This window comes from Plecotus auritus, assembly GCF_963455305.1.
Source record: "Plecotus auritus genome assembly, chromosome: 1".
In the NCBI taxonomy this organism is placed as follows: Eukaryota; Metazoa; Chordata; class Mammalia; order Chiroptera; family Vespertilionidae; genus Plecotus; species Plecotus auritus.
This window is the reverse complement of record NC_137770.1, coordinates 141,537,068-141,559,590: the sequence shown is the minus strand read 5'-3', so window position 1 is coordinate 141,559,590 and position 22,523 is coordinate 141,537,068. Positions and strand designations below refer to the sequence as shown.

Below are 22,523 nucleotides of genomic sequence, written 5' to 3'. Positions count from 1 at the left end.
ACATGACGCACCGTTATGCTCTTTTTATTTTAACTTACCATGTAAGAGAGGAGCCATCTATTGAAAACAATATCAATAGAACTGAAGTCAGTAAAAATATTAGCAAGATGTGCATGTCAGATTAAGTTAAGGCTGAAATTCCACCTATTGTGGTCAAATGGGCCACACTTTAATTAATAAATAGGTTCCTATCAAAGCAATTGCTCTTAAACTAATCAATATATTTCTATTCAAACATATATATTTTAAATATTTTTCCTCCTGCATATGACTGATTACTGATTTAATGCTCCTTGACAGAGACACAGAGAAAGACAACATAGAACAAATATGTGTTATTTTGTAATTCAAGGACAACATATTGTTTTTGAGATCCTTGAAATTATTGGTTTTCATGTTGTAAATTATTACAGAATCTTTGCCTTTTAACTTTATGTTTATTGGTTTATCCCCTTTATTGCACTTATATTCCCAAGACCCTTGTTCAAATAACGTATAATTGTGATTTTAAGTGCATTTGGATACTAACTACCAAAGGATGTGTTGGTGAATTCTTTCACAATGGTAATACTTACTCCTTGGGCCCTAATTGGTTTGGCTCAGTGGATAAAGCGTCGGCCTGCGGACTGAAGGGTCCCAGGTTCGATTCTGGTCAAGGGCATGTACCTTGGTTGCGGGCCCATCACCAGTAGGGGGTATGCAGGAGGTGGCTGATCGATGTTTCTCTCTTATCGATGTTTCTAACTCTCTATCTCTCTCCCTTCCTCTCTGTAAAAAAATCAATAAAATATATTAAAAAATAATTACTCATTGGTTTATCTATTATGAGAAATTGTATGTGTTCATATGTGTGTGTGTGCCTTACCATATCACACATGCATACATCTGTAAAAATTACATGCATATATACATACACACATATGATTTCCTTAGATTTGGACATCATTTTCCATTATATTTGCAATCATCACTAAGTGATCCATGACAAGCATATTCTGGCAGAGAGGAAAGAAACAATGGAAAACTAAAACCACTGGATTTTTTTTTCATTTGCATCACTCCTTGCATCTAAATAGACACTAGTATTTTTTCTTGAGCCTAGCTGTGAACATTGAAAATTTTTGTTTTTCTTTGGAATTTGGAGACTAGATACTATCAGTAGAAATGAAAATTGACTCTTTTGCTTTTGGCCAAGCATATCACAAAGATCTTGGATAACCCCACTTTGTGTACAAAACATGCCTTATAAAACCAGAGAAATCATTGCCAAGGGCAGATTAGTAGGAATGAGCTCTTGTTGGATTGCCAGATATCACTGTGACCAAAAGTTGTTTGTGTCTGCAAAATTCTAAAAAGAAAGATCCTGTGCAATTTTCATGTTTGTTACAATTTTCCATTATGACTGTAACAATACCATAAAAATTGTTTTGTTAAAAAAAAGAAATCTGAATCTTATAAAAATGATGGCATTTGAGCTGTCTCATCTGACTTGCTTGTCAGTCTTCAGCAATCATTTGGGATTATTCTGAGATTGGATTACCCATCACTTTAGCTTACCCTCCCCAGATTTTATGAAATCCCCTCCCAGGTACTGCTGCATTAGGATAAAATGACTTGACAGAGTTTTCCATAAGCACTGGCTCCAATTCCTCTCCTATGGTTTCTCTTGAACCTATCCATTCACCTTCAGTCCCACCACTCCATAGAAACAGCTGTGGTCAAGGTTACCAGTTATCTCTACATGTTAATCAGCCCTTATTGTACTTGACTTGCCAGAATTTGACTCACTGGACCACTTCTGTCCTTAAGACACATATTTGTCTTAGCTTCCTAGACACCTCTGCCTCTCAGTTCTCTTCCTACTGCACTGGCCTCAGCTCTGGACCTTATCTGTTTTCAACTATGCCAACACCCTACGTGATGTAATCTAGTCCCACAGTGCCAAATGTCACCTATATGATTGCATTAGTGTGGGCAGTGATAACAAAATACCATAGACTTGGTAGCTTAAACCACAGAAATGTAATTTCTTATAGCTCTGGAGGCTGGAAGTCTAAGATCAGGGTGTGTCAGCATGATCAGGTTCTGGTGAGGCCTCTCTTCCTGGCGTGCAGATGGCCATCTTCTCACTGTATGCTTACATGGCCTTTCCTTGGTGTGTGCTCATGAAGAAAGAAAGAAAGAGCGAGCTCTCTGGTGTGTCTTCTTATAAGGGCTATAATCTCATCACGAGGCCTCCACCCACAAGACCTCAAATAAACCTAATCACCCCCCAAGGGCTGCACCTCCAAATACCATCACATTGGGAGTTAGGGTTTCAGCATATGAATTTCTCAGGGGAAGGCACAAGCATTCAGTCTATAATAATAACGATGATCTCACTGGCTGGGACCTCCCCCTTAAAGTCCAGATTAATATCTCACATTACCTACTTGATATCTTACCCTTAACAGGTTCAAAAGTGAACTTTTAATTCCCCCAACAAAATCTATTCCTTCAGTGTCTTCTCCATCTCAGCCAACTGCATCCCCATCCTGCCTGTTGCTCGTGCCAAAACCTTGCCATTCTCCTAACTCTTCTTTTGATCTCATTTCATATCCAATCTGTCAGGAACTCCTATTCACTCTACTTTCAAAATATATCCAGAAATCTAACTACTGCTCATCATCTCCAGCACTCTGCATGGGTCCAACCCACCACAATCTCTTTCTTAGATTATTGCCGTGGTCCCTAAGGTCTTCGGGTTTTAGTCCTGTCCCCTATGGTCAGTTCTTAACAGATCAGCCCTGGTAAATAGATCTCGTTTTGTGACACCTCTACTCATCACCCTTTGCTGGCTTCCAGCTCATTATGAGTACAAGAAACTACACGGTGTGACCACTCGCTAACTTTACCGTGTTCACCACCTCACTCACCTTCCTCCAAATACACTAGCCCCTTGCTGTTTCTGGAACACAATAGGCATACTCCTGCCTCAAGAAAACTTGCCACTCCCTCTCCCTGGATTGTTCCTCACCAGATATCTTTGAGCCTTGCTCCCACACTTCTTTCAAATATCTTATCAGCAGGACATCTAACACTTCGAATAAAATAGCAATCCACCCACTCCTACCCCATGCTGTCCAGCCCCCACACCCTGCCTTATTTTGTTCCCTTTTATTTGGCACACTCTTACACTTTCTTATCTGTGAGTTTATTGTCTATTGTACATCAGGAAAAGTGAAGACCTCTGAACTTACCATTGTATCCCCAGCCTTTAAAAGACTGTGTGGCACACGCAAGTACTCAATAAATATTCCTAAATGAATGAAATTCATCTTTTATGCTATTAATTCTGCATGAGTAAATGCAGAGCTGCTGCTCTGTAAATCTAAAACAGCCCTGAACATCGACGTTTCTCTTTTCCTATAGCTTTCATTTAAGGATTAAAATAACAGTTCAATCTGCTTTGCATAAGCACAGTGTGAAGGCTGTACTTGTCCTGTGGAAAAGGGACCTGCTCCATTCTTCTTCCTTTTATTATGCTTATTATAAAGCATAATGTTAGTCTATCAGTTGAAGCGATATTATAGAAGATAAAGTCAAGAGAATGCACAGATGCTTCTAAATCATAGTGACACTTGTGCTGGGTCTTGTTTTTCCAGGTTTCTTCCAGCCTGGGGTGGCTGCCCAGCATGTTCAGTGGGTGAGACGATGGGGCACCCAAGACAACAACTTCGCCTGATTTGTTCCTTAGCTAATATGACGGCTGGATACTACCGTGCTTATTGCTTTTCCCCAGTGCTTTTAGTAGGAATGCTAACAATTGTCATTTTGAGCTTGAGGCATATAGAGGGAACTCTTACCTATGAAAGCAATGAGAAAGGCTGTTTATGGTGAATCTGGACCCAGGAGTTATCTTTTCCAGGTTGTGACAGAGGAGATCTGGGACATGGATCTGAGCAGGGACTTTGTCATTGCAATCCCTCCCCACCCACCGCTCCTAGAGCTGCTTCAGCCACCTCAGACATTTGTTCTTGATTGTGATCTCATGTTTGAGAATAGAAGCTACTCCTGAAAGGCAGCACTGCAACTTGAAAGGGAAATGGGGAGAATGCAGTGGCCATGTGTGATGTCTCTTAAATGCCACTTGAGAAAGTACCAGAGGGGAACAGGAAGTGAAGGTTCATTGAAAAGTCTTTCTGGGTGTTTCGAGGGCAGATTTGAAAGTTCAGCTTGTCAAGTCCAGCCCTTCCTTAGGGTCCTGGGTGCTGGATGGAGCTGGGCAGTTGGGGGAGAGACTGTGGGCCTGATAGCTTGTTACCTCCTGCTCTTGGAGGTCCACTAGCAAACCTGGCTTTCCCACTTGCTTTAAAGCAAGAAATGGCATATAAGAATATGCTGTATAAAAATTAGATAAGCCCCTTCTCCACCAGGACAAGTGCCACCAAATAACCCAGACCAGAAGACTTGACCAACCGATCAGTCTCAATCACCATTCTCTCTTCTCTCCTGCTCACCCACAAATCAATCCTGCGTACCTATTCCAAACCTTCCAGAACTTTCCATTGCCATCTCTCTGGATTCTCCTAGACAATAGCTGTCCTGGGACCCCTGTATTCTTCTGGCCAGGGCTGAAAGAAGTACATTCCTGTTCTCCCCACAGGGGCAGGGTGTGGAGAGAGGCAAAGGCAAGAGACACAGAGGAGACTTCCAGAAGATCCACACCCCCTGGCATGGGCCCGAGAACACAGGAGGCGAGACACTGGAGTGGCAGGGAAGACACAGGGAGGGGAAGTAGGCGGGAAGCCAGGGACAAGCCTGGGAACCGACTCACTCTGCCTCCTGCTCTGTCACTGCCCTCTTCGGGCTGGAGTCTGGCTGGATTTGCCCGGGAGTGTCCACTTGGCAGCTGTGGCCTGCCATGGCGGTGGGAACTTTTATAGCAACCCGAGGAAAGTCTCTTGAAAGCTCCAAGGAATCAGATAGTGAGTAAATAACAATAATTAGCATATACTAGTAACAGGACATCTTTAAAGCAGTACCAAGAGCAGGTCTCTGTTATATAAAACGTGGAGATCCTAAAAGCAGCTCAGCATGACTCAGCCTTTCCCACTCACAGAAAACCAAAAATAAAGTAACCAAATCTCGGAGAAGTCGAGGACACTCGGGGACCCGTCTCCATTAGGACTACTCAAAAATAGACCCAAAATCACCTGTTGATAGAGTGGACATCACAGCAGCTCAGATAAAGGAGGCGAGGAAGGTTCTATTCCTGGCTTTGACGCCGATGCTGGGGAGACAGTCCGCGACTCTCTGTGTCTCACACAAGCTCGCCTGGGGCAGGAGCACAGGGGCTCATCTGCCGTCTGTCTAAATAGTTTTAAAGCTATACATCAAGCTGACAAACTGTTAGATAAAATATGTTCTGTCCTTGTCCTTTGACAAATACACCTTTATAAAACGACCTAGAAAGCAAGGTTTGATTTCAGAATTCTCCAACTTCTCACAATTCTGTGCTGGATGCTGAGATAAAGAAGGGACCCCCAACATCATCCACACCCTATAGCAGTCGTTCCCCCTCTTCATTCTACCTCCAGCTCCCTTATTGTTGCATCCACAAGTGATTGCCCACCCAGAGGAGCAGGCGCCCACCACACACCCTGCAAGCAGTTGTGTCTTGACCACCCTCAACACTTGGGGTGCATGCGCTGTTGGGAGTGAGGGGCTCTGAGGTGTAGTGCCTGAGGCAGGGCCCTTCCCCATGCTCTTCCTGCATCCAGCAATTGGACCTTTATTCCATCGAATTTAACTCTTGTAAGCCCTGCACCTCCATCAAGTCACATCACAGACATTAAGAGAAGCTGATCATCCCTGTGAGCGCTGCCTTGGGTGGATCAGTTAACTTTATGTTTTGGGTCACATAGGAGATCTGAATTCCCCGAACTGCCCACACCCTCTTTCTCACCACAGCCTAGAAAAAGTTCTGAGCCTCCCCCTCAGACACCTAAGAAGAAGCTGAGAAAAAGCAGCCTGAGGAGAAACAGCTGCTGGTCAGCACGGACCTCACCCTCACTGTTGGCCACATCTCCCTCTATGGCCTTCTTCTTTGGGAACAGAACAGCAAGGAGTAAAATGTGAGTGTTCCTGAAATATCCCTCAGTGGCTGCCTATGGCCAGAGTATCACCCTTCAATTGAAGCACCCCCATTTCAGGCCCCATAACACAAGTGGGTGAACCTCTAGGCCAAAGGGTGGCAAAGACCAGTTGTTCACAGAATGGTCATTTTCCCCAAAAATATTTCCCTGAGGTGCTAGAGAGTGGATGAGTCCCATGAGAGTTACAGACTGAGAAAGATTGGAACTGCTGAGAGGGATTAGAACTGCTGGGGATGAGCGCCCCCGCAGAAGGCAGGGTACAGAGGTAGGAGACGGGTGGCCCCCAGGAATGAGGGCGAGAGGGGCCAAGGTGTGGAAAGAGGTGCAAAATGGGCAAAGCTCTTTAGAGTCCAAACATCCCCCTTTTGCTACTTTTTAAACATGAGCTTGAAAAGGAAGGGGTTCTGTCCTATAAAATGGAATCCCACAGATCTGGGTCTACTGGCACTTATTTATAACTAGAGATCTGGTGCACAAAATTCATGCACAGGTAGAGTCCCTAGGCCTGGCCAGCAATCAGGGCCAATTGGGGCCTTCTGGCTGCCGGCCTGGGCCTTCCTTCACTCCACGCTGCCCCCTGGTGGTCATAGCAAACGATCAAACTCCTGGTCTCCCAGTCGAAATCTCAAGGGGACACTTTGCATATTAGCCTTTTATATATATAGACTAGAGGCCCAGTGCACAAATTCATGCATGGGTGGGGTCCCTCGGGGTGGCCTGTGGGTATTGGGCTGAAACCCACAGTCCAACGCTGCCTGTAGCTCCTACCTGTTGCTCCTGCTCATCCTGGCCCCACTGCACCTGCTGCGGGCTTGCGCCCAATCAGTCCCGAGGGGAGTGGCCTGCGGGATCAGCCCGAAACTGGCTCTCCAACATCCCCCAAGGGGTCCTGGATTGCGAGAGGGCGCAGGCCAGGCCGAGGGATACTACCGGTGCACAATTGGAGCTGGGGAGGGACCGTGGGAGGGCTCCAGGGTGTGTCCAGCCCCGTCTTGTCTAGTCCTGATTAGGGCTGATCGGGGCCGGCTGGCCAGGGAGGGACAGTCGGAGGGCTCCCGGGTGTGTGTGGCCCATCTCACTCAGTCCCGATTGGCTGGACCCCAGCAGCAAGCTAACCTACCAGTCAGAGCATCTACCCCCTGGTGGTCAGTGCACATCAGAGCGAGCAGTTGAGTGGCCTTAGCATATCATTAGCATATTACCCTTTGATTGGTTGAACAGTCGACTGGTCCCTGGAAGACTGGACACTTAGCATATTAGGCTTTTATTATATAGGACTAGAGGCCTGGTGCATGAAATCCAGGACCACTGGCTCCTAACTGCTCACCTGCCTGCCTGCCTGATCACCCCTAACTCCCCCCTACCAGCCTGATCACCCCTAACTGCCTCTGCCTGCTGGCCTGATCACCCCTAACTGCCTCCCCTGCCAAACTGGTCGCCCCCAACTGCCCTTCCTGCCAGCCTGGTCGTCCCCAATTGTCCCCCCTCTGCCAGCCTGGTTGCCCCCAACTGACCCCCTGCCAGACTGGTCACCCCCAACTGCCCCTCTCTGCCAGCCTGGTCACCCCTAACTGCCCCCCCTCCTGGCCTGGTCACCCCCAACTACCCCCCTCTGCTGTCCTGGTCGTCCCCAACTGCCCTCCCCTGCAAGCCTGGTCACACCACACAGCCTGCTGTTCAGTTGTTTGGTCATCTCTCACTAACCGCCCCCCTGCCGGCCTGGTCACCCCACGCAGCCTGTTCAGTCATTGTTGTTACTGTGACAGCATCCTGGACAATTTGCATATCCCTCTATTATTAGTATAGATGTTTATCATCAAGGATGACTTTTATTTTTTTGTCATTAGCATGACTGATGGTATAAAAGTATAAAGAAGCACCTGTGTTCCCATTTACCCTACAAGTTCCCTCTGGAAATTATTGGTGATCCTGAGTTTTGTTTACCAGAGGAGAAAAAAAATGCTCATCCTATGAACACCTCCCCATGTCTTCTTCTCCCAGCTTGAGAACCAACAGGTTGTATCTATTTAAGTAGAATAATTTCTACATAATATAGGAAATGGAAGAAATTCTGAACAATAAAATTCATAACACTGTATATCAGTGTGTTGTTTAAAATCTCCATGTAATTATATAAAAACTAGAGGCCTGCTGCATGAAATTTGTGCACGGGGGTGTGTGTCCCTCAGCCCAGCCTGCACCCTCTCTAATCTGGGACATCCTTCTCACAATCCAGGACTGCAGGCTCCCAACTGCTCGCCTGCCTGCCTTCCTGATTGCCCCTAACAGCTTCTGCCTGCCAGCCTGATCATCCCCTAACCACTCCCCTGCCAGCCTGATTGATGTCTAACTGCTCCCCTGCCAGCCTGTTTGCCCCTAACTGCCCTCCCCTGCAGGCCTGGTCACCCCTAACTGCCCTCCCCTGCAGGCCTGGTCACCCCCAACTGCTTTTCCCTGCAGGCCTGGGTTCCCCCCCAACTGCCCTTCCCTGCAGGCCCAGTCGCCCCTATCTTCCCTCCTTTGCCGGCCTAGTCCCCCCTAACTGCCCTCCCCTGCAGGCTTGATCGCCCCCAACTGCCCTCCCTTGCAGGCCTGGTCCCTCCCAACTGCCCTCCCCTGCTGGCCTGATCGCCCACAACTGCCCTCCCTTGCAGACCTGGTCCCTCCCAACTGCCCTCCCCTGCTGGCCATCTTGTGTCCACATGGAGTCAGTCATCTGTGACCACATGGGGGCAGTCATCTTGTGTGTTGGAGTGACAGCCAATTTGCATATTATTCTTTTATTAGGATAGAGGCCTGGTGCACGGGTGGGGGCTGGCTGGTGTCCCAGATCAGGGTGGGGGTTCCCTTGGAGTGTGGGGCAGCCTGGGTGAGGGGCCTGTGGTGGTTTGGAGACTGGCCACGCCCCCCGGCGACCCAAGCAGAGGCCCTGGTATCTGGGATTTATTTATCTTCTATAATTGAAACTTTGTAGCCTTAAGCAGAGGCCAAGGCAGGCCAGGGCTGCAGAAAGCTTGGCTTCCTCCATCGCCAGGAAAACCCAAGCCTCCTGCTCTCTCCATGGCTGCAGCCATCTTGGTTGGGTTAATTTGCATACTTGCTCCTGATTGGCTGGTGGGTGTGACTTGTGGGTGTAGCAGAGGTACAGTCAATTTTCATATTACTCTTTTATTAGATAGGACTGGTATTTTATACTGAAAACTCTTCTAAAGATGTATTCATTCATCCATAATAATTACTGGTTATTATTTAAAATACTAAAAATTTAGCAGAGAAGAAAATAAATTTCAGGTTAACTCAGATGGTTTCTCACTAATATTTATAATCTCTGAACCTAAATCTGCTAATAAGTGTGATTGAGAATATGCAGGATATATAATCTCCTAGTGGGGGTGGTTATGGACTTTGTTTGACTTAGAGCCAATCTTTCTGATTCTTTGAAAACTGTCAAAGATGTACTTTTCATATCATTAAAAGGCCAGTTAATTTTTTTTTTCTGGAACCATGATTATTGTACTTTTATATTTCTGTTCTTATCTTTAAGAAAATATTCTTTCTTTTGTGGCCTTTACTCTTTGCTTTGTATGATAGAATTTCTACACCAACTTTTATATCAAAAGCCAAGGAAAAGCTTCCAGATTTCCATAGCTACCTCCAGGTTTTAAGCTCCTGGGAAAGAACTGGGTGCTCTGTGGAAGGGATTTTTTTTAAACATTATTTTGGCATTCTTTCTTTAAAAATGATTTGTTATTCAGTTTTTTTAATGAAAAAGATACAGAAAACATAATATAATAGACATTACCAAAATTAAACAGATATTTTCATCTATTTAACACCTGAGAGGCAGCATAGCACAATGGTTAAGATTATTAGCTAGGTATGTCACAAATTCTCTTTGCCTCAGTGTTTCTCATCTGTAAAATGGGCATACTTAAAGTAGCAACCTCATAAATAAGATTAAATGAGTTAATATTTGGAAAGGGTTTAGATAGTGCCTGGCATATAGCAAGTGCTATATAAGTTGTTGTCAAATTTTATAAAATGTATGTTTCTATAATTTCTTTGGACCTCTTACATTTTTTAAGAAAGAAAATACTATAGAACCCCATCTCCCCTCTCCAACCCTCTTTCTCAGAGCTAAGCACATGCCGAAGTTGGAGGGTGTGATTGTCATGCAAATGTTGATGCTTCTACTATACTTGCTGTATTCGTAAAGAATATATATTACTGTCTTGTGTGTCATAAAACTTTACATAAATGGGATCATACTGCATATATCCTTTTGTAGCCTTCTGCGTTCACTCAACTTTAATGTCTGAGGTTTATCCATGTTGATGGATGTGGTTCTACTCCATTCATTTGAACTGCTGTTTACTATTCCATTATATGAATAAACCACTGAAAAAAAATCAATGAGAAATGGAGTTGCAATGAGCATCCAGGGACAAGTGCCCGCACATGAGATTTTTATCTGTGATGGATAATTTAGAAGAAGTAGCCAGGTAATGGAATGCACATCTTCAACTTTTCCAGGTGTCCCAAAGTGATTGTGCAAATTTCACTCCTACCAGCAATGAATAACAGACTACATTATTCCAAGACCATATCAATACTTGAGGATGTTAGATTTACTCATATTTGCCTATCTCAGTGGTCGGCAAACTGTGGCTCACGAGCCACATGCGGCTCGCGAGCCGCGGTTTGCCGCTCTGTTGACTAATGAGTTTGCTGACCACTGGCCTATCTGATGCGTATAAAGTAGTATGTCATTGTTTCCATTTTTTATTCCAATAATTACTAGTGAAGTTGGGCATTCTAATGTTTATTGACTGCTGAGATTTCTTCCCTGTATCTGTTGCCTATTTATATCCATTTTTGGTTATTCATTATTGTTTATTTTCTATGTCCTTATTGATTTATAAGTGTTCTTTAATTATTCTGAATACTAATCCTTAATAGAGCATGTGAGCTATAAATATCTTCTCTCAAACTGTAGTTTTCTTCTTTACTATGCTTACAATGTCTTATGCAGTACAAAATATTCATTTTAATGTAGTATAAATATTTTGTCTATGGTTTATGATTTTTGTTTCTTTTCAAAGTCTTTCCCTATACCAATATGCTAGGAGACAGCACCATATTTTGTTTTTAAAGTTTCGTAATTTAGCTTGTCACATATAGGTATTTAGTCCATCAGGAATTTATTTTACTTATGGTGTAAGGGAAAGGATATATTTTTTACTTTTTTAATATGGAGAGCAATTTTCCTGGCACAATTTATTGAATAGTCATTTCTCCCAGGATGTATACCACCACTTTTGTCATATATCAAGCTTTCATAAAACCCCTTTTTTTTCTAGGCTCTCTATTTTGTTTCATAGTCTACTTGTTCGATCTCTTTGCCAAACCTACACTGTTTTAATAGTGTTGGTATTTGGTAGAGCAAGTACTCCCTCCTAAATAGCCATATTATTGTTGTAAGTGGTATTTTTAAGTGGTATTTTTATTAAACTATATTTTCTATTTTTTTCTAGTACTTGGGGTTACTGTTGAATCTATATATTGATTTTAAATCATTCAGTCATATTGAATCCTTATTAGCTCTAGTAGTGTGTCTGCTGATTTCCTTGGATTCTCTGTTATATCATCAGAGAATAATCACTATTTTGATTATCCCTTATAATCCATACTAGAGGCCTGATGTACGAAATTCATGCAAGAGTAGGTGTTCCTTCCCCCAGCTGCCAACACCAGCTTCCCTCTGGCACCCAGGACCTGGGCTTCCCTCGCAGCCCTGGTCTAAAAGGTCGTCCAGAAGGATGTCCGGTCTAATTAGCATATTACACTTTTATTATTATAGATGCCTTTTACTTCTTTTTCTTGCATTAACTATGCTAGCTAGGACTTCAGATGCAGCAATAACAAAAATTCTGTTTAAGGAGAATGCTTCTAATATTGCATCATTTAGCATTATGCTTTTTTGAGAGTTTTGATGGATTCAAAGTTAAGAAAGTTCTCTTTAATTCTTAAATGATTGTGTGTTTTTTTAAATCATGAATTTATTTTGGGTTTCTCTTAACATTTTTCTGACATCAAGATGGCCAGCAGGGGAGGGCAGTTGGGGGCGACCAGGCTGGCAGGGGAGGGCAGTTGGGGGTGACCAGGCCTGCAGAGATTGGGCCTAAACCGGCAGTCGGACATCCCCCAAGGGGTCCCAGATTGGAGAGAGTTCAGGCTGGGCTGAAGGACACCCCTCCTCGTGCACAAATTTCATGCACCAGGCCTCTAGTTGTCTTATAATATTTATTTTCTGCCTTAATTGTTGAGTAACCTTTAAGACTAAATTATTGCCTCAGCTGATGTTGTTGCAAGTTCTGTAGGGACTTTGTGTTATAGATTCTTTATAGACAATTTTCTAACAATCCATGTAAGAGGGCAGCAGGAGCCATTGGGATGAATAGGGTCACAGCACCAGAAATCAGCATCTTTGACATTCATGTCTTCAACATAGCTTGAATTACAGAAGTCATCAACATATTCTTCAAAGCATTTTTTAGGGAAATGCTTTGGGATGCTCACTTCAATAGTATTACTATTTCATTTGGTGAAACCAAGCTAGGTTCAGACCCCTATCCTATATAATAAAAGCCTAGGTGGCATCATGCCCTCACGCAATGCCCTTGCATGACATCATCACAAGATGGCTGCCACAAGATGGCCGCCACAAGATGGCCACCACAAGATGGCTGCATGCACAGTGGAGGTGGGGCCCGGTGGCCACTCTGCACGGTGAGGCCTGGGGGCTCCATGGCTCTGTGCAGCGCAGAGGAGGCAGGTCCCAGTGTCTCTGCCACCTCACATGGAGAAGGCGGGTCCCAGCAGAGGAGGTGGGTCTTGGCAGGGGAGGGCAGTTGTGGGCGATCAGGCCCTGGCAGGGGAGGGCAGTTGGGGGCGATTAGGCTGTGAGGGGAGGGCAGTTGGGGGCAATCAGGTCGTGAGGGGAGGGCAGTTGTGGGCGATCAGGCCCCGGCAGGGGAGGGCAGTTGGGGGCGATTAGGCTGTGAGGGGAGGGCAGTTGGGGGCAATCAGGCCCCAGCAGGGGAGGGCAGTTGGGGGCCATCAGGCCAGCAGGGGAGGGCAGTTGTGGGCGATCAGGCCATCAGGGAAGGGCAGTTGTGGGCAATCAGGCTGGCAGGGGAGGGCAGTTGTGGGTGATCAGGCTGGCAAGGGAGCAGTTAGGTGTCCATCAGCCCAGCAGGGGAGCAGTTAGGGGGTGATTAGGCTGGCAGGCAGAAGTGGTTAGGGTCAATCAGGCAGGCAGGCAGATGAGCGGTTAGGAGCCAGTGGTCCTGGATTGTGAGAGGGATGTCCGACTGCCCGTTTAGGCCCGATCCTGTAGGAATCGGGCCTAAACCGGCAGTCAGACATCCCCCAAATGGTTCCAGATTGGAGAGGGTGCAAGCCTGGTTGAGGGACACAGCACCCTCCGCCCCCCCTCCCACCACTGCATGAATTTCGTGCACTGGGCCTCTAGTAAATAAATAATTAACTTTCATACTGAATTTTATATTTCCAACTTGATATTCTGCTATTTAAAGAGGTCCTGCAAAACGGTATAAGCTTCAGGCCACAAAACCTGGATTCCTCACTGCCATCAAGGTGATTGATTTTTAAAAATATAGTCCCTTTTTGTTTTATAACATACTTTGTCAGTTAACAAATGTATATTTGTTCATTGCCATATTCTTTTAGAATTCCTTTTAATAATGTAATGTTCCAGTGAATATGTTTATGAAATTGATTTATTAAATGAATCCCCTAATATTAAAACTTGCCCATACTATTCTTATAAGTGATGCTTTAGTAAGCATCCTAGTAAGTACATCTTTGTGCATAAATGTGTAGAACTAGAATTACTGGCTCAAACCATATGTATATTTTGGGAACTTTTGACACATATTGACAAATAGCCCTTTGGAGAAATTGTATGAATTTATTTTTCCAACAATGGTATGTGAGAGAACTCATTTTCCCAACCCTTGTCAGCACTGTGTATTATTTTAAAAATATTTTTTATTGATTTTTTTACAGAGGAAGAGAGAGGGATAGAGAGTTAAAAACATCGATAAGAGAGAAACTGCCTCCTGCACACCCCCTACTGGGGATGTGCTCGCAACCAAGGTACATGCCCTTGACCGTAATAGAACCTAGAACTCCTTCAGTCCTCAGGCCAACGCTCTATCCACTGAGCCAGACTGGTTAGGACAGCACTCTGTATTTTATTGTAAAAACATTTGCCAATTTCATAGGTGCAAAAAAACTATCTTATTTTAATATTTATATTTTTCTTATTAAGTTGAAAACTGTTAGCTTCCATCAGAAAGTATTATAAGAGCTCTTTATATTTTTAGGGCATTAGCCATTTGCCATAATTGTAATTCAAGTATTGATTTATATAATCTTACATTGGATTTGAAGAAACTGAGGAATTTATGTCATTTGGAATTGTCACCATCATCTGCCTATGGAAAATGCTGTTTAGGGGGACTGTAGAACGCATCCCAGGAGGCAAGCACATGTCAATTAGTATGGCTGCATTACATGGAGAATTGAATTCATTTCAACGAAAAGATATTTGAGCATCTACTCTGTACCCAGTACTCTACTATATAATACCATCTGGTGAATACAACTAATAATAATGCAGAGTTAAAAGCCATGCTTTCAATTTCAGTAAAACACAATGTAAGCACATGTGAGAAAAATTAATTCCTCAAATCTTAATGAAAAAGTGATGGAGGAGCGGTTGGGGAAGATCGCTCAGAGTAGGTAATGGGGGTGCCATTCAAAAAAGTGGTGGGAAAGTCACCTGAGCCAGTGAGAGGTCTGGAACAACTACAAGTGCTCTAGGAATGAGGCATGATGTGAGTAATAAGGCTGGAACGGGAGGTTGAGGTCTGTATTAGTCCATTCAGGCTGCTATGACAAATTACCGTAGATTACCAACAGTGTATTTCTCACAGTTCCAGAGGCTGGGAAGTTCAACATCAAGGTGCCAACAGATCTGGTGTCTGGGGAGAACATGGTTTGCAAATGGCTCTTCTGATTGCATCCCGGATGGAACGAAAAAGAGAGCCCTGTGCCTCTTCCTATAAGGGCACTAATCCCATCACAGGGGCTCTACCCTCATGACCTAATTACTTCCTAGACCCCACCTTGAAATACAATCACATTGGGGATTCAGGTTTTAACATGAATTTTGGAGGAACAAAAACATTCAGTGCACAGCAAGATCACACTGTGAAAATCTTTGCATGTCATATTACGATAAAGAATATTTTGGAAAATGTCCCACATTCTGGAACTGTTCTGAGATTTAAAAGATTATGAGGATGTGTGATGCAAACGTGACCTGCCAAGTGCACTTTGTTTTTTGTAAAATTGTGACCAAATGCTCTTGGTAAAAAATGCACATTGCCTCTGCAGAGCCATCGAGCTGGAGCACCCTTGAGTGTCCAGGCTTCTCAGAAGGGCTCCCACGTGTTGTGAGGTTCATTTCAACTCTCTTGCTTTCCGAGCTCTGTGCCTTCCTCACTTATCCCATCATGTGTACTGTTTCTGTCTGACTGTGTGACAGCTTTTATTCCAGTTGACTTTAAGGAGTCTTTGTTCCAAGCTGCCCCCATCACATCTCAATATCTTCAAGCAGATGGCCAAACTAAAATGTGAGGACAGCTAAGATCATCCAGACAGGAAGGTTAGAGGAAATGGATGTGACTAAATGCAGAAGGTTATTTAGGCTGTATGCTTCAAGAGAGAGATCATGGTCCTAACCGAAACATAAAAAGGCCCTTCAAAGTGAGAGGCAAACAAGTGTTTACTTGAGATCAATAAGAATAGCTATGCTGGAATTATTAATTCAGGCAGAAGGCCAAATAATATTCCAATAAGGAGGCACAGGCAATGGCTATTTATGAGAAAGGGAATGGGAATAATTACATCAATAGAAGGAAGGCCTTTGTATTGGTGTAGATAACATATGATGTTAATTCTAAACAGTGTTTTAAATTTTCAGCCCAGTAGTCATCATAATTGCTTTCTTATTATCTTAGAACACAATGTGGCCTTAGATCCAGTCCAATGGTTATTTTGTCCTGTTTTTGCATTCCAAGAGTTGAGGTGTAAGACATGCAAGGTAGTGCCTGTGGCATGGCAGCTCTGGCTCCATTTTTAAAAGTGGCTCCATTTATATTATTGTTTATAATTTGTCCTGTGGATGGATGCAATTGGATATATAAATTAGTTAAGTCATTTACTAGCTGTAACTTTAGGTAGGTTACTGGGACCTTCTGAGCTTCCTTTTCCCAATCTGTGAAGTGGGGCTATAACATCGATCTGGAGAGAAGCTGTGCTGATTAAATGAAATATAGGAAGTCCTCGCTTAACATCATTCATAGGTTCTGCAACTTGAAGCAGAATGACGTACAATGAAACCAATTGATATAAACAAGAGTTAAGTTCCTAGGGCATCTCATCAATGTTGTTACTTAATGTTATTGAGAACCTGCTGTATATGCGTCCTGTTTCTGACACATAGCAGACATCCTATAAATTCATTTCCCTGACTTCTTTCCTTCTTCATAAAGAAATAGTTTATGATCCAAAGTCTTTAGACTTTCTCTGTGAATCTGGAGCAGCCAGCACAAACTCAGCGCTGGGGAAGTATGCCAGCACGTGCTGATTCTCATCACTGTGCCAGTAAAATGCCATCATATATTAAGAGCATTCCTTCTGATTTTAAGCATTTCTAAATCCCTTTCCTGAATTGAGAAACCAAGCTGAATCAAGTGTAAAAAGATTATTCTGTTTACAAAGGCATCGTTTCCCCATCCTTTCCGGATTGTCATGATCTGTAACTGGACTTGTGTACCCAGCTGGCAGCTGCACCAGCCAGACCCTGAGGTAACCTTAGTGTAGGCCCAATTTTTTTTTTTTTTTTTTTTTACTCAGAGCCTACAAATTCTATTTAAAGCACACACACGTACAGATTGCAGATGTGGGAATGAAAGCCAGGCTCTTTGGGGAGGTGAGGCCATGATATTTGACTGTAGTGAGGCCATAAGTGGCCCGTGGGCAGGGGCCTCGCCCAAGCATGGTTGGGGCCCCAACCTCAGGAATGGCTTTGGCCTTTTGATATGGCACTAGCAATCACATGGGCAGCCACCACATCTCCCCTTTGGGACAAAAACGTTGCACAATCTGAGATCAGACAGGCTTGAAAGGTTTTTTCTGCACTCTGAAGAATGTGTAACAGCATGGATATTCTGGAAAACTAACCCCTTGAAGAAGCTGAGGGTCAAAACTATGATGGGCAGAGAGGGGAAGTTGAACTGTTTACACTGAATGGAAAGGACTGCTCCAGTCAAGGAAAGAGCCGCTTCAGAATGTAGTTCTAATGTGTATACAAAGTGGGCAGGAGATCACTGTGCTGTTTACATCATGTAGCCAAAGCCCTTATAGTTCAGCTAGACCCCAAATGAACATTCCTTTTGGATGACTAATAAATTGTTCATTCATCCATCCATTCATTCATTCATTCATTCATTTACTGAGAACCTACTATAGTAAGTCATATTAGAGGTACTAAGAATACCACGGTGAACAAAAACATTTTTAAAAATTCCTGACTTTATGAAGCTTACATTTTAAAGGGAGAGACTGATGATAAAAAATAACAATAATTAAAATATGAATTATACAGTTGAACCTTGAATAACAGTTTGAATTGTGTGAGTCCACTTATATGCAGATTTTTTCAATAAATTCTGTAAATGTATTTTCCTTATGATTTTCTTAATAACATTTTATTTTCTCTAGCTTAGTTTAGCATATCAATATAGAATATAATATTTATAATAATATGTGTTAATCAACTGTGTAGACAGGGTGAGGCAAAAATAGGTTTACAAATGTTCATATGGAAAATATAATTAAATAATAATACAAGAATAAACTCTGTGTTTCGCATACTCACAACTGTAAAACCACTTTTGCCCACTCTATTATCAGTAAGGCTTCTGGTCAGCAGTAAGCTAGCAGTAGTTACACTTTGGGGGAGTCAAGAGTTATGCTCAGATTTTCAACTGTGTAGTGGTCAACCCCTAACCCTGCGTTGTTCAAGCATCAACTGTAGAGTGAAAAACGCTCAAGAACAGAAATGAAGCAAGGATGGGAGAATGAACTGTTAGGGGAAATGGATGCTGAAATAACGAATAAGGTGGTCAGGAAAGGCCTCACTGAGAAGCTGACTTTAATAAATATCCAGTTGATGGTTTGGAAGGATACAAGCCTAATCTAAAGTGTTTCCTCCCAGATTTCCCAGGCTGTTCTCCATTGTCTTTGATTTCTGGTTGCTGTTGAGAAAGCTCTAGTGCCTTTCTGAGTCCTGACCCTTCTCTTGTGACTGCTCTCCCCACCCTCTGGGCTAGTGAGAACCGCTGTTTTCCCTGCCACTTGGAGTGTCTCAGTGACAAGCCTGAGTGTGTTGAGCATTTCATGAATATTTTCAATCTCCAATCTCATGTCCCTCAGTTGGGGATGGGGGAGGTCTAATATACTTTCTGTAAAACTTCTCTATTTTTCCTGATCTCTTTTTATCCCAATCTCCATTATTAGGTATTGGGATGCACTGAAGTAATTTCTCTATTTTTCTTATTGGTTTTCACCTTTTTCCCATCTTTTGGTCTTTTTACTACACTTCTAAGGTTTTTATCAACTTTTTCTTTTTCAATGAATGTGTTTAATTTCTGCTGTCATGGTTCCCAGCGTTCACTTTTGTTCTCCAAATATTCCCCCTTTCTTGGATTGTCTCATCCCTTCTGAGTTTCTGTTTTCTGTTTATTTCCATCTTTTCTTTCACGTTAGAGGCTTTTATGAAATGTCTGTTAATCCCGGGTAGTCTGCTAATCTCTGAGCGAGGCTGGGTGCCCTAACTGGAAGCTCTATACATGGGCCAGGCTGCTTACCACCATGGTGACCAAGCAGACCCTGCACAGTTACCCTCACAATTCTGTTACTGTCTTCCCACAGGCCAGCCAGCGTTCCTGGAGGGCTCCTCCAGTTCCTGGCTGCGATGGCATCCCTTTGCCAGGATGCTGTCAGAGGGCACTTCACCCACTGCCCCTGTGCCCGTGAGCAGAATCTGGTTCAATCTCTTCAGTCTTGTATGGATACAGGGAGTCGCTTGGCTAAGTGGGATAAAAAGGGAGATATGAGCAGGTTACTGTGCCATTAAAAAAAGGAAGTTCAATCAGGGCTCATGCTTTCCTGTCACTGTGCGTTCCTGCCTTCAGGGTCTGGTGCTCATTTCCGGAGATCCCCTGGGCCCGAGTTTTATGTGGAGTTGTCTCCTTGAAGACTTAGTTGTCAGCTTTCTCTTGTCTGCTATTGTTTCTTCTCCTGTTCTCTTGATTCTTTAATGTATGCTTTTTTATTCCTCATTGTCATTTTAATGGAATGTCAGGAGGAGATAGAGATAAATGTGTTACACGAACTGCCATATTTAACCAGAAGTCATATTCTATTCGCTTTTAAATCTCTCCTGCCAAGGATTATTCTAGTAGTAGTAGTCCCTCCTCAGTAGATTCTCACAATAAGATACAAATTGAATGTCAGGATCTCTGATTCCCTGGTTCGGTTATCTATTCCTGAGTAACACATGACCCTAAACATAGTGACTTAAAACAAACAGTTATTTATTTGCTCATGATTCTGCAACTTGGACCAGGCTCTCGATTCTGTTTCATATGACCTCTGTTTCATGTGATGGGGGCAGTTCTCCCAGGAGGGAGGGATACCCCTACCAAGAGGGTTCACCCTCATGACTGGCCCGTTCTGGCTGTAGAATAGATGCTTAGTGGGGCCACCAGTCAGGGCTCCCATTCTTCTCCATGCGGCCTCCACATGTTTGCCTGGACTCCACAGAAGTGTGGTTCTGTGAGGGAGAACCCATGATCATGCTCAGCAATAGGACAAGCTCTAGTGTGCAAGCACTTAGCTAGCCTCCGTTTTGCATCACACCTGCTAATGTCCCATTGGCCAAAGTAAGTCACATGGCAGAGCTCAGCCGGGATCTTGGAAGACCCTACACTTTATAAGAGCATGACTACTCTTAAAGGCATGGTTCATTGGGAGCCACATACCCTCTGGAACTCAGGAATTCTGTGATCCTGTGCTTGTTTTCATTTGTGCAACTGGCTTGTCCCAGTTTCTCTCTGAGACATCAGGGTGCCACTTTTTTTCTTGTAGTTTCACATGGTATGAACATTAAATCAATATGTGTTAGATCACAGAAATATTGTAACACTGCCACTTAAAATGTTTCTGAATGGACTATAAAGGCTTAAACTATATATCTTACACATGGCTATCCCAAATGGGTTTTTAGTTAGTGAAAGACATGGGGCGGGGGGGGGGGGGGGGGGGGGGGGGAGGGGATGGTGGAAATCACCTTATGTGGTCAAATTCCTAAGTATACCTTTCAAGGGGATTAAGTATTGGCTTTTGATTTAGGCTGCCAGAAGTTTGCTTTTTGTCCTTTTGGTTTTAAAAAAGTTGAAAATTAGCGTCTTTAAAACCTGCCTGGACTCCCAAAGAATAAAAATGGGTAATGTTGAGATAACCAGAGAGTGCATTCCTTGGAAATTCTGAACATATATCTCTTGTTGCATGCTTTCAAGCTTGTCCAGAACATTTCCTGCACATGGCCAGACAGAAGTGGCTTAGCTTGTGTTGCGTGTCCTGTGAGTCTTGGTCTGAGAGTGACCGCTGTGCTCATTTTGCACGCAGGGGTTCTCTATCTCCAGTATGGAGATGAAACCAAGCAGCTCAGGATGCCCAACGAAATCACAAGCGCCGACACGATCCGGGCTCTCTTCGTAAGTGCCTTCCCACAGCAGCTCACCATGAAAATGCTCGAGTCGCCCAGTGTCGCCATTTACATCAAAGACGAAAGCAGAAATGTCTATTATGAATTAAATGATGTAAGGTAAGTAGTCACGCCGTGTGTGTGTGTGTGTGTGTGTGTGTGTGTGTGTGTGTGTGTGTGCCATATTGCATTTAGCATTGCTAGTGTTTATATTGAGTCCTAATTTCTTCATGGCCCAGTGAAGAAGTATTGCTCTTGCCTGGCAGGCTTATCTCACCCAGGTGTGAATTCACTATCTGGCTTTCTATAATTCACTTACAAGAAGTGGTTTACAAAGGAAGGACATCTTGACTTCTCCCACAGAGATCTTTGCATGTTACATCTGAAAGGAACTTAAGAAATGATCCAGTCCACCAGGTGTCTAAGAGCTGTGGAAACTGAGGCCCAGGTGGCGAGACCTGATCAATGTCCTAAGAGTTGAAGACACTACTTCTGATGGGAACTTTCCCAACTTCTCAGCTGCACTGTCCCTCACAGACAAGCCTGAGGACATCTTAGGCAATGATCCCACTGAGTCATTCTTCACATGAGCCAGTCAGAATAAAAGCAGTGGAATCTGCTACTGTCCACAGGAAAAGAGGCTGAGAAGTATTCTCCCTTCCCAGTTGTTTCTTAAATAGTTGGGCCTTTACCAAAGGATCTCCCTCCAGGTGGGCTTCTCCAGGGCACCCAGTAGAATATACTCTAAAGTGAGGCTCCATGGACTCCTGCTACTGCAGTCGATGAAAGCATCTTTATCGCCTGTGGTGGTGTTGTGTATAGAGCAGACGGGACCCATCTAATCTGTCCCAGACAAACAGCCTGAGAAACAGAACTTAAATCAACACCAACAAGCAGGTGCTAGTATAGCCTATAAGCATTTTAGAAATTAAAAAAAAATTATTTAGTGACTATTCTAGCCTTTTTATGTTATGGTACCAGACATTCAGATGCATAAAAGTTAATGGACTTACTCAAGATCTTGCAGCCAGTTCATTGCCACACCTAATCAAAACCTGACTGTCCACATTCTTGGTCAAGAATTTTTTATTCCCTCAGAATGTTTATTCCTTGCTCAGCTCATCTGGGCCACAACTTAAGTTTCTGGGTGCTTGCCCTGTGGGAATAGCAGGCTGACCTATTGCTTCATTATGGAATTAGTGGAAACCACTTTTTAAAAATATGCCTTTAATGCATAATAAATGTAAACTGATAAATATCTAACAATGATTGCAATGACATATTTAGGCAAGTGCCAAGTTGTATGAGCAATTTAGGGCTTTCAAAATTTGACACATGCCCTAAGGTAGAGGGTGCTGGGTCCATTGCATAACCTTCCTGCTTTTTAAAAAAAACATGTTTAAATATTCATGGGTAAGAGAAAATTCATGTTTGTTTTTTGAAATAAATTATTAATTAGG

The 22,523-nt window shown here is 43.4% G+C and overlaps 1 protein-coding gene across 7 annotated transcripts in view; it reads left to right on the top strand.

Moving 5' to 3' along the window:
* KIAA1217 overlaps nucleotides 1-22,523 on the top strand; it is a 315,669-nt gene that overhangs the window by 191,059 nt on the left and 102,087 nt on the right. For all 7 annotated transcript variants that reach the window (XM_080661410.1, XM_080661413.1, XM_080661411.1 and 4 more), the window contains exon 4: nucleotides 20,985-21,183. In XM_080661410.1, coding sequence (XP_080517536.1) covers nucleotides 20,985-21,183 — 199 coding nt within the window. The remainder of the gene's footprint in view (nucleotides 1-20,984; nucleotides 21,184-22,523) is intronic.